This window comes from Staurois parvus, unplaced genomic scaffold (assembly GCF_062004578.1).
Source record: "Staurois parvus isolate SC_StPar_1 unplaced genomic scaffold, SC_StPar_1.0 ptg000282l, whole genome shotgun sequence".
Taxonomy (NCBI): Eukaryota; Metazoa; Chordata; class Amphibia; order Anura; family Ranidae; genus Staurois; species Staurois parvus.
Window position 1 is genome coordinate 13,295,003 of NW_028318078.1, and position 14,714 is coordinate 13,309,716.

The 14,714-nt window shown below is 40.0% G+C and overlaps 1 protein-coding gene across 1 annotated transcript in view; it reads right to left on the reverse strand.

The window, feature by feature from the left end:
* Window positions 1–1,887: 1,887 nt before the first annotated feature.
* SFMBT1 (Scm like with four mbt domains 1) overlaps window positions 1,888–14,714 on the reverse strand; it is a 177,287-nt gene continuing 164,460 nt past the window's right edge. The window contains exons 19-21 of the mRNA XM_089681958.1: window positions 13,634–13,834; window positions 12,704–12,832; window positions 1,888–11,729 (exon numbers count right to left, since the gene is read on the reverse strand). Of these exons, the coding sequence (XP_089538084.1) occupies window positions 11,589–11,729; window positions 12,704–12,832; window positions 13,634–13,834 (471 nt within the window). The 3' untranslated portion in view covers window positions 1,888–11,588. The remainder of the gene's footprint in view (window positions 11,730–12,703; window positions 12,833–13,633; window positions 13,835–14,714) is intronic.

Sequence of the window (14,714 nt, forward strand, 5' to 3'; positions counted from 1 at the left end):
ACAATTGTTTGCCAAATCCAATGGAAAATAGTGGCAGAAGAGGCCGCCAAGCCATTTCTCAGACCATCTGTGACTACAACAGAGTCAGACCTCCGGAAGGCGGCCATCACAGAGAATTACATGTGATCACGCAAACCAAGTTATAAGTGCAGAACCACCTCCTCCAGCTGCAGTGGCCATGGACACAAGGAGGAAAGGGCAATGTCCTCATGCAAATAGTAAGCCGACGCCACCTTTGGAGAAAAGAAGGGGGGGGGGTCGAAGTGCCACCTTGTCCTTGCGCAGAAGCAAATAAGGTGGCTTATAGGACAAAGCTGCCAGTTCTGACACCCCGCTGAGCCGAAGTAATAGAGAACTAGGAACCTTTTGCAAGAGTGTAAGCAAGGGAATATCCAGAAATGCTCTCAAAAGGAGGCTACTGAAGAGCAGACAACACCAAATGCAAGTCCCACAGCGGCAATAGGCAGTGCATGGGTGCATTACATGACTTGACCAATGATTGTACTCAAAGCATGCTGCTTATTAATGCCACGTAAAAAGGAAGGCCAACACCCAAGCCACCAATAGAGTGAAGGATGGAACTCCTTGGCTTCGCGCCAAAGGATATAAGCCCTCCAGGTGCAATGATAAATCTTCCGGGAGGTAGACTTACAAGCCTTTAACATAGTCTGAATCACCAAGCCAGGCAACCCCCCCCCCCCCATCCTTCAGAACCTGGCTTTCAAAAGCCATGCCTTCAAAGCCAGCTACAACACCAGCCCCTGTGATATAAGGTCCTCCTAAAGAGGCAGCCACCAGGGAGTGTCCACTCCTTACCATACCACATCGGCATACCACACACTGTTAGGCCAGTACAGAGGCACCAGGATCCTTTCAGCCTCTATCCTATGTAGTAGACGAGGAATCCGTCGGAGAAAAGGAAAGGCGTAGATGAGATTGTACTGATCCCATGGCACCACTAGCACATCCATCACGTCTGCTAGGGGATCCAACAATCTTGCCACAGACCTTGGAACCTTCCAGCTGAAGTGGGACACCAGAAGATCCCTGTCCGGCATCCCCCAGTGAAATCAGAGTTGATGGAAACCTTTGGATGCAGAGACCACTCACCCTGATCCAGCATCTGATGGCTGAGATAATCTGCTTGCCAGTTTTCAACCCCCGGAATATGTACAGCTGACCGAACTGCAACAAACCTTTTCACCCATCTCCGTATGTGAGATGCCTGCAGTGCCGCTGTTGCGCTTCTCGTGCCTCCCTGATGATTGACATATGCCACTGCGGTGCCGTCATCAGAGTGGATCCTGATCGGCAGACCCTGTAGGCGGTCCACTCAGTGTGTCATATTACACAAGCTCTCACAAGCATGAGACTTCAGGCTTAAATCAGGTTTGGTCTCCAACACGAAAGTGGCTAGATCACTCACCTTGAAGGTGGATAAACAGACAGGGGGAATGTATCACAGCCAAAACCAGGATGCTGGAATGAGACCAGCAGCTGTGATGGAGCAGGAGCACTAGATACACCTGACACTATTAATTATGGTAAACTTAGTGAATAGTGTTTATTTTTTCTGGCATCAAACTGCAGTGTTTATTTATGCTTTAAGAGTTTGTAAACATTTGAACACTGCCTGGTCACAGGTCCACTTAAAGGCCATGGCACATGCATACAAGCGGTTAGCCGTTGGTAACTCTAAACCAAGCCTATATAAATATTTGCTCATTTACAGTGCAGAGTATACTACATAATGGACTAACAGAAGGAGGCAGCTTCAATTTACTTTCACAATGTAGTGCTTCAAACATGCATGCCTTGATGGGTCAGACATGCTACAACTCTTATTGCAATAATATAAATAAACAGTTAAAGAATCACAACAAAGACTAAATATTACAAATTTATTAAAAACCAAAATGTATGGAAAGCAAGTTCATATAATTGAGTTGTGTTTTCTTTTATACAGTGCTATATACAAAGATTACCCATCTTCCACAAAAATAATAAAATAGGAACAACAAAACAAAATGTTACTCTTTAAAGGCAACCTTTGCTTAGAAAAACATTAGGCTGCCATTGCGGAGTTCTCCGTCTAAAAAAGGCTTGTTCCATGGCTGTCTTGCGAATATCATGGCTTCAATACATTCTTAGTCATTGACACAGTCTAAGTTCTGATTTAATTGCTGCATGCTAATTATGGATCAATGACTCAAAGTATAGAAGTTGAAGCATCAGCAAGATTGCCACAGAGCCAGTGTTTTCATAAAGAGGTTGGCAGTAGCAGCCTTTATATTTATTGCAGCGCTGGTTTCCTTTCATGCCAGGCTCAAACGTGCTATTTTATTCTTTCACTGCTATGATTTAACCACAAGGACACAAAATCACCTTACTTGCAGCACACTAGAATCAATGTGCTGCTAATGAGGTGACTGTCAAGAATTGGTTGAAATCTCTCAGTAGAAAGAGAGAAAGGGTCTGTGTTAAGGGGCTTTTATCTGCCTCCCGTTGTTTTGCATTATTATACAAGTCTTTATGAATGCAAACCTCCCTTAAATCAGTTCGAATGCAGGTCAACTACAGGTAAATGCCCCCGTATTTGAATTCTGAATACGCTCAGGAGAGTCTCTAACTGATGCCATCAACACAGGCCCAAAGCCTGTCAACACAGACCCTAAAATTGCCTGAGTAGCCCCAGCCTTTAATCACTAAAAACTATAGAAATTATTTCAGGCTTGAATGCTTTATTTCTGCTGAAAATATATGTCAGTATATGTCAGTATGAAAAGTTCATTCTTTTTTCATACTGTAAATGTGAAATAAATAATGCAAAATGTGCAGTTACTTTCTCTAACCAAAAAGGAAGTTGAAATGTCCATCATTCTTACTTCTCTATTTTGTAAAATATAAAAGAGAAGAACAAATATTAGAATAAAAACAGACACTACTTAATAGTATACACAGAAAACAACGACCTGTTTAGTCAAAAACCTGTGTCTAAGTAAGCTAAATGGTTTGCTGGTTTGCATTTTGTGACAACAAACTTAAATTAAAGGAGTCTGATTTAAGGAAAACTGAAAAAACTATTAGGAGTTGCCCATATGACTTAAATCAGATTTCACATTTTTTTATTCTCACGGCTGGTATAAGAATAAAAGGTAAAAGAAGAAGGTTGAGTAGACCTTACAGGCATTGCTTTATATAGTTTTGCTTTCTGCAGGTTCCAGTTACTAAAATTATGATATTTCTGTGCAAAAGAGCAGGGAATGAAAGACTCGCATGTAATATTCTCTCTGGCCAATTCAGACTTGAGCTTCTTCCACAAAGTTTCTATGAACACAGTTTTCACAGGTCAACTCCATTTTACAGAATGAACATAAGGGAGCTGCTTATGCTGACCTGTTTTTAAAGGTGTAAGATCCAAGGAGCTTGTCCCTATTGCTTTCACTGTGTGATGAGTTCCAACCATCAGAGACTCCGTAGTGAAGTTAGGATAGGTAAGACAGTTTCAGCACTTGCACTTTCAGTATCATGTCACTTCTCTTTTATTTTGTTATCCTTTCCCATTTTGCTACATACATGTTACACAATATAGCAGCAAAAACTCCACGAGACAATGAGAAAAACATGCCCATAAAATCTAGAAAGTAATGGCTCAGTAAAGCACTACAGACTGCAGGATTAGAACACGTTTTAAAAATGCATAATAGTATATCTAATGGTAATGTTAAAAATACCTTCGCTCATTGCTCATTTATAGCATCCAACAGCCATATCAATGAGTTCTGACTCAAAGATCCTCCACAGAAGGTTTTTGGATCATTAACTACAATCTTCCGACGTTGCCATCAGGTTTAAACAAAAGTCAGTCTGCTTTAAGCAAGAGGTTTGCATTCTGCAGATCTGGATCAGGGTATCAAAAGGAATTACATATTTTGGGGTACTTAGAACATGGACAAAATGTAACTGGGGTAAGCCACAAGTTACTCAGAGCAACTACACATTTAGTACATACAACTTTATAAAAAATAAGAAGTATTTGTAGTCTGCAGCTGAGGCAAGATCTATTTTTGAGTTTGGGGAGACAAGACATTTGGATTAATTAAGCCTCAAAAGTTTTAGATCCTTTTATAGGATACTCAGGTGTATAACTATAGCTAGAGCAGCCCACATAGCTGCTATAGGGCCCGGGGTTGGGAGGGGAACTCAGAGAGGCTTTTGAGACAAATTATACTTAAAAAATCTGTGTGGATGAGAACACAGATCAAGTCCAGTAGCAAGCATTAGAGGCAGCAGTTGATGACAAGGCATTTAAGACTAGAAGAGCTGACATCAGATACACAGCAAGATTATTCAGGCTCATCGTTACTAGTCTCAAATACCCCTGGCTTTCTCACGTAAGCAAACAGCATTTCTTCACTTAAGATCCTAGGAAGCAGCTCTGAAATTAACCCTGCTTACCAAACAGTCTATCCCAGGCAGGAAAAGATAAAAACTAAGAGGTTGGGAAAAGATGTATAGTGCAGAAAAAGGTTGTAGTTCTGCAATAAAAGCCACAGTTTAAAGTAGTTCCTAAGGCAAAAAAAGTGTTTTCTTTTTGTACCGTACTGTATTCTCTGCATTAAGCTAAAAACCTCCCAATGTCTGTGCCACCAAACACTTACCGGTCACAACTCTCATTCCAGCGCTTTCTCCTACAGCAGCCCCACTCTACTCTTCCTGCATTCACAGGTCATAGAAGCAGTAGCCCTTGAGTGCCCCCATAGTACACAGCTTGCTATGGGGGCACTTGAAAGAGAAAAGGTGCTGAGAGAGCCGACAGGGGACCCGAGAAGAGGAGGTAATGGCCACTCTGTGCAAAACCATAGCACAGAGTAGGCAAGTATAACATTTGTTATTTTAATGTTTAAAAAAAACCTGACGGTTCACAATTACTTTATTTTGTATTAGGAATACATTGAGGTTGATTAACTTAAACTGGAGAGTACAACACCTTGTGCAGCTCTGCAGATCAACCAATCGGCTTCCAGGTTTTTTGTAAAAAAAGTCAATTGAAAAAGCTGAAGTCAGAAGCTGATTGGATACCATGCACAGCTGCGTCAGATTTTTCACAGTAGCATTAACAATGATGTAATAATATAAAATATGGTTATAATTGCTTCTACAACTTCATTTTATTTTTCAAACAGATTGCTAGACCACGTGGTCTAGTGGAAGTGGTTCGAAGGCTCAGATTTTACACTAAGGCGCAAAGATCTGAGATGATAAAAAAAATACTGGTAAGCTACTGAGAGAAGTTGGGCTACTTTCACACTGATCTGCCGCAAAAAGCGCATAGGTGTTTTTACCATGCTTTCTGAGCGTTTTTAAATGGGCACGACTTAAACTGCACCAAAAACGCTTCTCAAAGGTGTTTTTGAAATGCTTTTCAGGCGCTTTTCATAGATTTCAATAGGAAGAGGCGTTTTTGGGGCTTTTTTTTTTTTTTTTAACTCACCAAACACGCCCCAAATATGCTGCAAGCAGGAGTTTTTACACCACACCTCGACACCTCAGTGTGAAACCATACATAGATACACATTCACATGCATAGGGAAGCATTTTTCTTGAGCTTTTCAGGCGCTTTTTTTAAAGCAAAAATGCTTAAAAAAACTCCTCAGTGTGAAAGTAGCCTTATCTGTATAATTAAGGTTAAAAGTTAGCTCTCTGCATTGCAGCCTCTTTCCTGACAACCTTTATCCACAGCACTGGTCCTTTGTTGACAGCTTTTCTGCTACCTGTCCATTAAGGAAAAGTTCACTTTTACCAAAAAAAAAAATATGACTGCACATTTATTGCAGGTAAAAAAAAAAAAATGCATTTATAATTTATTTTTGTTTAGGCAATGTAAAAGGATTGCACCCACAATGAGTAGATCGTGGGTGCAACGCCATGGTCCTGCAGACTGTCTGTTTATCTGTCTGCCCATACCTCAGATACAGGCAGGCAGTTACACTCTGACAGGAAGCTCAGTGCACTACCTAGCGCGCTGAACAGCACCCTGGTAGTTCATTGAGAACTATAAGCCGAGAGCTGCAAAGGATATCAGGACTTGTAGTTTTCTCATTCACAGAACACTGTGAAAGGATGATGCGGCCTTGCAGGACTCCACCTGCCCAGCCATATCATGCTTTCACAAGCATGTGCTGGAAGAGGTGGTCTAGTAATCAGTTTGAAGAAAAAAATGAAAGCGTTGTAGAAGCTATGATAACCATTTTTTTCAAAATTGTGACAGCTAGCGAGGGGAGAAGATCCCCTGCTAGCTGTCACAACAGGGGGGAGTGGTGAGCATCCCAACATCAAAACTCAACATGTTTCACCGATAAAACATGTGCACATGTTCTACTGTGTATGAGCACAAACTTTAAAATAACACTTTTTTTCACTCTGATGGAGCCCGTTTATGGGCAAAACATGTTGAGTTTTGGCGGAGGGATGCTCACTTTTTGATGTGCTTTATATTATCAGAGGATGCAGAGTAAAATTGAAAAATATAGTCTGGTGTGGGAGGCACTCATTAGTATGACCATTTCTTGGACATAAGTAGGGGAATGTTTCTCTTCATGGAAACCTCAATTTGAATACTTGTACCAGATGGTTTTTCATCCACTGCATCCACCTGCAGGTTCATGATTTTATACTTTTGGCAACATACATTATTTTTAGCCATGTATGAATACAAGTTATGTTTTAGGGCTCAGTGGGTTCTGTGTGTACAGAGATTGTCGCACAGCTCTTGCTTTGATTAACCAGTTTCATGCCGCCCTATAGCATAAGTACTGCTACAGGGCGGCATGGGTACGCAAAATCGTGTATATATATATACATGCGATTTTGCAGTTCCGGGTGGGGGGGGGGGGGGCGCGCATGCGCCCTACCTGCGCCACCATTTGCGGCCTCGGCTATAAATCACCGGGTTCCAGCCGGTGATTACTCGCCGGCACCAAGTGATCGCTGAGTATCTCTGACGGGGGAGAGAACTGTATGTAAACAATACAGATCTCTCCCCTGTCAGCTCCTACACACTGCTTTGTATGGCTCTGCTATGCAGTGTGCTTACAGTGAAACACAGCTGGTGATATCAGTGACACCAAGTCAGTTCCCCCCCAGTGTCAGAATGCCCGCCACAGTCCTGCTATAAGTTGCTGATCAAAGAAAAAAGTGAGCGCTTAAATGGACAAGCAGCTGAAACACACAGGACAACCAAAAGAATTCCTCACATGAATAAAATATAAAGTGCAGCGCTATAATAATGGCAAAGGTGAATGAATAAATTGATGAATAAAATTAATAAGTACGTCAAAAAAGAGGGAAAAGCCCCAGGTCAAAAAAAGTCCCAGTAAAGATGACTTCAGGCGCCCATACACACTGACCAAAGGTGTATGCACTGTGGCAGAGATGGAGTTCAGGATGTAGTCAGGGAACAGAGGTAGATGCAATCCCCGGATCAGTGAAGATCCCCAGGCCAATGTAGCACACGTTCCACAAGACAGCAAGGAAGCAGTCACAGCTCCACCAGAGAAAAACACCACTCCTTCACTTCACATCAGCGGTATCTAGGAGGAGATACTCCCCACAGAAAGAAATGCCCATAGTAAGGTACAATAAATAACGTTTATTGAAATAAAACAGGATGCATCCAGAAATGATAAAATAATGAACACACCGCTAGCTGCATATGAAAGCTAGCAGTGAAGCAAAACCGGACTAACCGTCCTGTCAGATGTAATGGCCGCCGGAGCTCCCCAATGCTCCGACGGCGTGGCGTCAAGGCGTGCGCAGGTTCCTCCTTACGCGTTACGTGCCAAGCACATCCTCAGAGAAAAGAACCGGTTCTTTTCTCTGAGGATGTGCTTGGCACGTAACGCGTAAGGATAATAACAAGGCATTTTTGGGGAATCGTTTTGCTTCACTGAACACATAAAGAACTTTTTTTGGGACTTTTTTTGGAATTTTTGGACATTTATTTATCTATTATATATCTTGTTGGAGATTGGGACACTTATTATTATTTTTTGGAGATTTGGACACTTATATATATTTTTATTTTACTTATGTTATTGTATTATTTTGATTGCTATATTTGATGATTTTGGATTATATATTGGAGGGGGGGTTTACTATTATTTTAGTTTAGATTTGATCATCACCTTTTGGAATATGTGGGTTTATTGAATTTTTGAGATAGATTGGGCGTATTGGGAAGTTTATCACAAAAAGTACAAATAATAGTGTGTATGGGCGCCTGAAGTCATCTTTACTGGGACTTTTTTTGACCTGGGGCTTTTCCCCCTTTTTTGACGTACTTATTAATTTTATTCATCAATTTATTCATTCACCTTTGCCATTATTATAGCGCTGCACTTTATATTTTATAAGTTGCTGATCGCCACCATTACTAGTAAAAAAAAAAAAATTCCAGTATATATACCACCATTTGTAAACGTTATAACTTTTATGTAACCCAATTAATTTACACGTAATGGGATTTTTTTTTTCAGCAAAGACATGTAGCAGAATACATTTTGGCCTAAATTTATGATGAAATTTGATTTTTACATTTTTTTTACTGAGACTTGTTTAATAGCAAAAAGTCCAAAGTATTGTTTTTTTTCTCAAAATTGATAGTGCAAAAAATAAAACGCACAAGCAATCAAATACCACCGAAAGAAAGTTCTATTCGTGGGAAAAAAAGGACGTAAATTTCATTTGGGTGCAGCGTTCCATGACTGCGCAATTGTCAGTTAAAATAACACAGCGCTGTAACGCAAAAAATGGCCTGGTCAGGAAGGGGGGGAATCCTCAGGAGGGCAAGTGGTTAAAGTTTTTTTTTTCTGGTTTTCTTGTTACACACATTAGGCTTTGTTTAAATGGATGCCAAAATTCGAGATTTTAATTTTTCCGTTATAGCCAATTGGTAAAATTACAACAAAAAGTAAGTGTTTGCAAATATTTATATGATGGCACTGGCAAATAATTTTTCAGAGCTCCTCATTGTGTGTAAGCCCATGATTTCTTAGTTCTTTTCCCTATCATCGTTAAATTAAAACCTATGCTGGTATCTCTCAATTCAAGTTTACATTTATGAGTTAGCGCCTATCAATAAGTGATAATTTTTCCATTTGTTAGATCCGGGTGGTTGACTTGGCATCACTGTGGTGGAAAGTAACATATTTTGCAGTTACACTCTGAGTACTTTGTTACATGATAAAAAAATACACAGGTTACCTTAAGGCCCCATTCACACTAGCATAATTTCTCTTGTGTCTGCTTTGCACAACAATGGAAATCACATTATTCTCTATGGTGTCTGTTCACATCAATGCAACATGGTGCTGAGATTTTTTAAAAGGTGCAGGTGCTTCTTTTGGTGCAGCACAGTGCATTTTTTGGCACCCTAGACTTCAATGGAAACGCAAGAAAAGCGCATTTAAAATGCATTACATGCACTTTTAGTGTGTTTTTGACAGAATTGTGTGTATAAAATCTAATGGTTACAAAAAGCATGAAGAACGAAAACACATCAAAAACACACTACAAAAATGATGTGAAAAAGGCACGATTATGCAGCAGCACTAGTTTGAATCTAGGTGCAATGAATACCACATAGCAAAACAATGAGATCCAGAACTATGTGCAGCTAAAGTTGTACCGATGTGGATTTCTTTTAAAATGTTTTTAAGGTTCAGAGTTTTTTTTGCAGTGTGAATATATACTTAGGTATGCAGTAGTCCTAATTTTGATAAGCATATATGAGGCCATGCATCACCATAAAGGATCAATACAGAGAGTTTGAGATGAGAGCGAAGGCCAGGCTTTACTCTAAAGCCCAGTTCACAAGTTGTGTGGTGGGAACCAGCATTTATTTGTAAAAAGCACACTTCCACATGTCTATGGGCATTTCTGGCCCATAAGAAGCTGCTGCTCCTTTTTTAGGCTATGAGCATCTTGTGATTTTTAAATGCGTGTTTTGCCACTATTATCGTGCTATTCTGTAGTGAGACAATTGTAGCAAAATCACACTGTGTCTGGGGTGCCATTAGGAATGAATGGCACCCAAACTTGTGGTTTACTGAAATTTGGAATCGTGGACAGAATTTCAGCGATTTTGCAGGAGATTCCAAATTGTCAAGTGTGAATGGGGCCTTAGGAGTTGCAAATAGATCTGCAAATAGCTTTAGCTGCCTATGTCTTCACCTATGAATCACTGATGCGTGGTTTTCTCTGAAGCTAACCTCTACTATTTATTTTTTTATCCATGTATTAAAATCTACACCTAAGGTATAGCCTATGAAGAAATATACATTAAATAATCAGAGGCAAGGGCATGCCCAATGCAATATTTAGTAGACCCATTACTAAGTAAAATACAAAAATGGTAATTGGCTATTTTAGGCTTCATAAACAGTTTCATGGGGCAAGCATACTTATCTTCTATCCAGTCATATATGACCAGCGAAAACAGGAAAAAAACACAGATGATCACATGATTTTTGCATCATATCTATCCTTCTGTTTACATTCAGTTACCAAAATCATTTTAAAGCAACTGAAAATATCTCTAACAACTACTGTGTGCAGTTCAACTAAAAAAAGAAGCAACAAAAATAGTTTCCATTCCAAAAACTAAAAAAATGATCAACTAAATGAATTAAGTCATACTTAAATATAAAATTATACAATTTGTCAGTAGTGTCAATACATGTTGATTTTCAATAGTCTGACAAAAGATACAAAATGAATCATTTGCCATGTACACATTTTGCATTTTTAAACAAAAACTTATGTACCCTGTTGCATTATAGTCAGATATCACATTTTAAAGGGTAAATGCACTTTGCCATGAAAGTCAGCATACCTCCCCCACCACCATCACCACCTTTTGCAAACTACTTGGTACATAAGCAGACTGCAGATTCATGTTGAAGTTATATTTATTGCCATGTCCTTCCAAGCTTCCTGGAACTCTGATGCCTCAGCATGACAGTGCATGTGCTCCCTGTCAGAGGAAAATAGATATCTCGATAATGGGGTGTGTATGGTGCACTTTTATGAGAAACTGCACTAAACCTTTAGGCTGAAACCACATTTGTGCAGTTTTGCCAGATGCATTTTCCACTGGGAATCCACCTGGTATTAAAGGCATTAGAATGTGTTGTTTATTTACAATGCAACCCATGTTGATGTTTGTTTGGTGCATTTCCTTTATTTCAACTAGAATACACATTGTGCCAAAGTGTGGTTCCAGCCTTAAGTCATTTAACACTTTGGTTTCAAGTGAGATACATCTCCAGCTGTGCTGAAAAACTCTTTAAAAAGGTAAATATTAGGTGCTGCATCCACACCTAAATAATTAGGTAGCAAATGTTACAAGTAACCAATTAATGTCTTTCCTCATGATTTCAAGGCCTGGACGGAATTTTCTGTAAAGACATGTAAACAAAATGACAGTTCTATACAAAGTGCAAATCACTTAAGGCTCACTCCTACAAGTCCGTAGAGGTCCTACCAGGCCTGTTCAACTTATCTCCACCATCATACAGCACAGCAACCTAGCTAGATAAGCTTTGGTAGAAAGCCAGTTTCACTCTTTCAATGTGATAGCAGAGTTTAATTGCCATTGCAGGCTTCAGATCCATACAGTCTTGTACAGCAGGTAGACTGAGCAATAGCAGTGCCCTCCCATCGATTTCCTAAATGAGAAACAGAAAAAAAAATGTAAACACAAAGTACTTATTTTAAATCATTTTGGACTAATACACAAGATCGGTAATGCGGAAATGATCTGTCTTGCCACTTTTTACAATGTTAAAAAGTTCTTTCATGTGACCATGCATTTCTCCTTCCTGATAATGGAGGACAGGGTTGCAGGACACTGTGCATACATAGTGTGCTTATATTCCACAGTCTTTTTAGCTTAAGGGCTTGTTCATACTCAAATACGGTGTGAGAAACCCGCATTCCACGTCGTTTCACGCACCATGTTCAAAATGTACTAAGTGTCTTCTGGGACCTGTCACTGTCACATGTCCCAGTAGACTAGGGGAGGGAGGGTAGGAGGACTACGTTCGCTTTTGATCACCTAGGTGATCGCAGCAGAAGTGGGAGCGGGTAACTGTCAATTTGGGGTACCCGCTCCCCAAAGATGCCAATCCTTAATGGGGAGCGGGGAACCAGCCTTTAAAGTGAAACTTCCCCTTTTGAGTGGAACTCAGCTTTAGGATGGAAGAACTACATGAAAATGATAGAGACTATGATTTATAAGATACACATATGTAAACACAAACATTGAAAAAGAAAATTACTTAGGGTAACATATACGTTAAACCCTCTGTCATGACCGGGGGCAGTGCCGCAAGGGCCGGGCAACTGTTTGCAGTACATGGAGTTACAGTGCGGTGTTTACGCCCTTTTCATATTGCCTCCTAGCCATCTGCCAACCTCCCTCTGAAAAGTGATTCACCACAGATCACTTTTCACACGAGCAACAAAGACTGCAACCCGAGGGATCAGAGCCTTGATCATAAAAAAAATCAACAGTGGGAGTGCCTTTTAGTCTGTGGTGTTCCAAACAGAAGGTAAAGACAGAAGAGAATTTACTAAGACTGCAGCATTCTAAATCTGAAGCAGCTGTACATGGCAACCAACGGCTTCAAGCTTTCCTTACCTGGTCTTGGAAAAGTTTAGCTAAATGTGAGCAGTCTGTCGACTTGATGTACTCTACAACTTCATTGACAGTCCAGTCCAGTGGGCTTCCATTCAGTGCCAGAGGTTCTGTAACTTCAATACGGATATCCTGCAAAGAGATAACCATAACACATACAATACACCCAACTGACCTGGAACAAGTATGCAGCCAGTGAAATGTTTAGCTTCCGGATATGCTCATACTCTAATATGTGACTCAGCTCTACTTCATAACTACCTAAATTATATTTGCAGCATTAGTGCAGCAATAAGAACACCAGTCCTGCAGTCTCCTGGGAAACCGAAATCAGTATACCCAAAAGGCAGTCTTTGTAGCGGATTTCAAATCTCATGAGAATGCGCTCCTGCTCTGTTTAGCTAGCTAGGAATTAATTTTTTTCCAATAAAATGTTCTGAGTTCCTCATTCTAATGTGTGTGATAATTATAGTTTCGAGTACAATGCATCTCTATACATCAGAAGCTTCCTGACAGTTTTTCAAGAAACATCAGAACACTGTTAAAACTCACCAATGAGCAAAGACCATATATGGACTCCATGAGGCAGAACGTGCCATTACCAGTATACTGTGCACAGTTGTACAACAAGCCCTCAGTCCTATGGAGCCTGGCTGCAGCTGGTACCTTTGCAAATCCCACTCTTGGTGCCCATATCTAAAGGAATACTTGGGATCTGCCTCTCTATTGGCCCACACTGCTACACTAACTTTGACAGCTAAGGAGAAAAATGACACCAAACTAGATTTTTATGTTAAGAAGTCTGTATCGTCTTCCTTTACCATAAAAGTTATACTTCATTATATACTTGCATGACGTTTTCAGTGTTTGTTATGCAAATATCATCCCTATGAGAAAAAAAACCTGTGTCACTGGAATCCCTTTGTAAATTACCTTAGCTGAAAGAAGTTTATCACTGTTTAGGAACCATGGTTTCACTTTCTTCTCACAAGTCAATGAAAGTTCACTGCGGGTTGGCGAGGCAGATGAAGACCCTTTCCCTGAAGGCTCTGAGCCCTCCTGGTGCTCCTGGACACTCTCCTCACTAGGAGAATCATCTTCATCTTCCTCCTCCTCCTCCTCATCACCACTCCCCTACAGTGGATGAAACAAATATACAACGTATTTACATTTAGTAGGCTGTAAGGAAGATGTAATATTTTGAAGATGAAAATGTGCTCTTTTTCTACAAGGTACACATCTAGAGGTTTTCATGTTCAGTTCCATGACAAACGCTAGCATCATATTATAAAAAATACAGGTTAGAAAAAATATGGTATTACACACCTATTCTGAATCAAGGACATTCAATCACAGCTGCATGTGTCATATGACACTAGTAATAATGATGCTAGTTTGCACCTTGTAATTCTATAACCTTTGCTACAGTCATTCAGATGCACGCTGGGGTCTGATATAGGAAGAAGAACCATCCCAGCATGAGTTTAGGTTGAAGAGGAAGCTAACCACTTTGACAATGCACTATTATTGATGTAAGATGATCAAGCAATAAAGTAAAAAGCAGTCCTTAGCATACAAGCACTACTTTTAATCAAGTTTAAACACTAAATTTGTTTAGCTGTTCCTATGGATAGTTGCTTTATAGAATACAAGTATCTCTGCAGAAGTTATTTTGAAGGCACACAATGCTGACAAAGATGACATCCTCCAGTTACCCCCTCTCAAAAGCTGTTGAATTGCTGGGATCATTCTTCTCTCTGACTTCACTAATGAGTACAATAAATGTGGTGTCAGTGCATGAGAGGTCCATTTCCTTTTCTCAACAGAAAGGGTAAATATTAACATTTGGATATCAAATACGTTTTTCCCAGGGGAACAATCAGTGTTATATATGGACTTTACAATATATGGTAAAATAAAGGAGTGTATTATCCAACCACTCTAAGATCTGTGTTTGTAATTACATAAGAATTCCATGTGATGTCACCCCCCCACCTCTCTGCCATGTCCAATC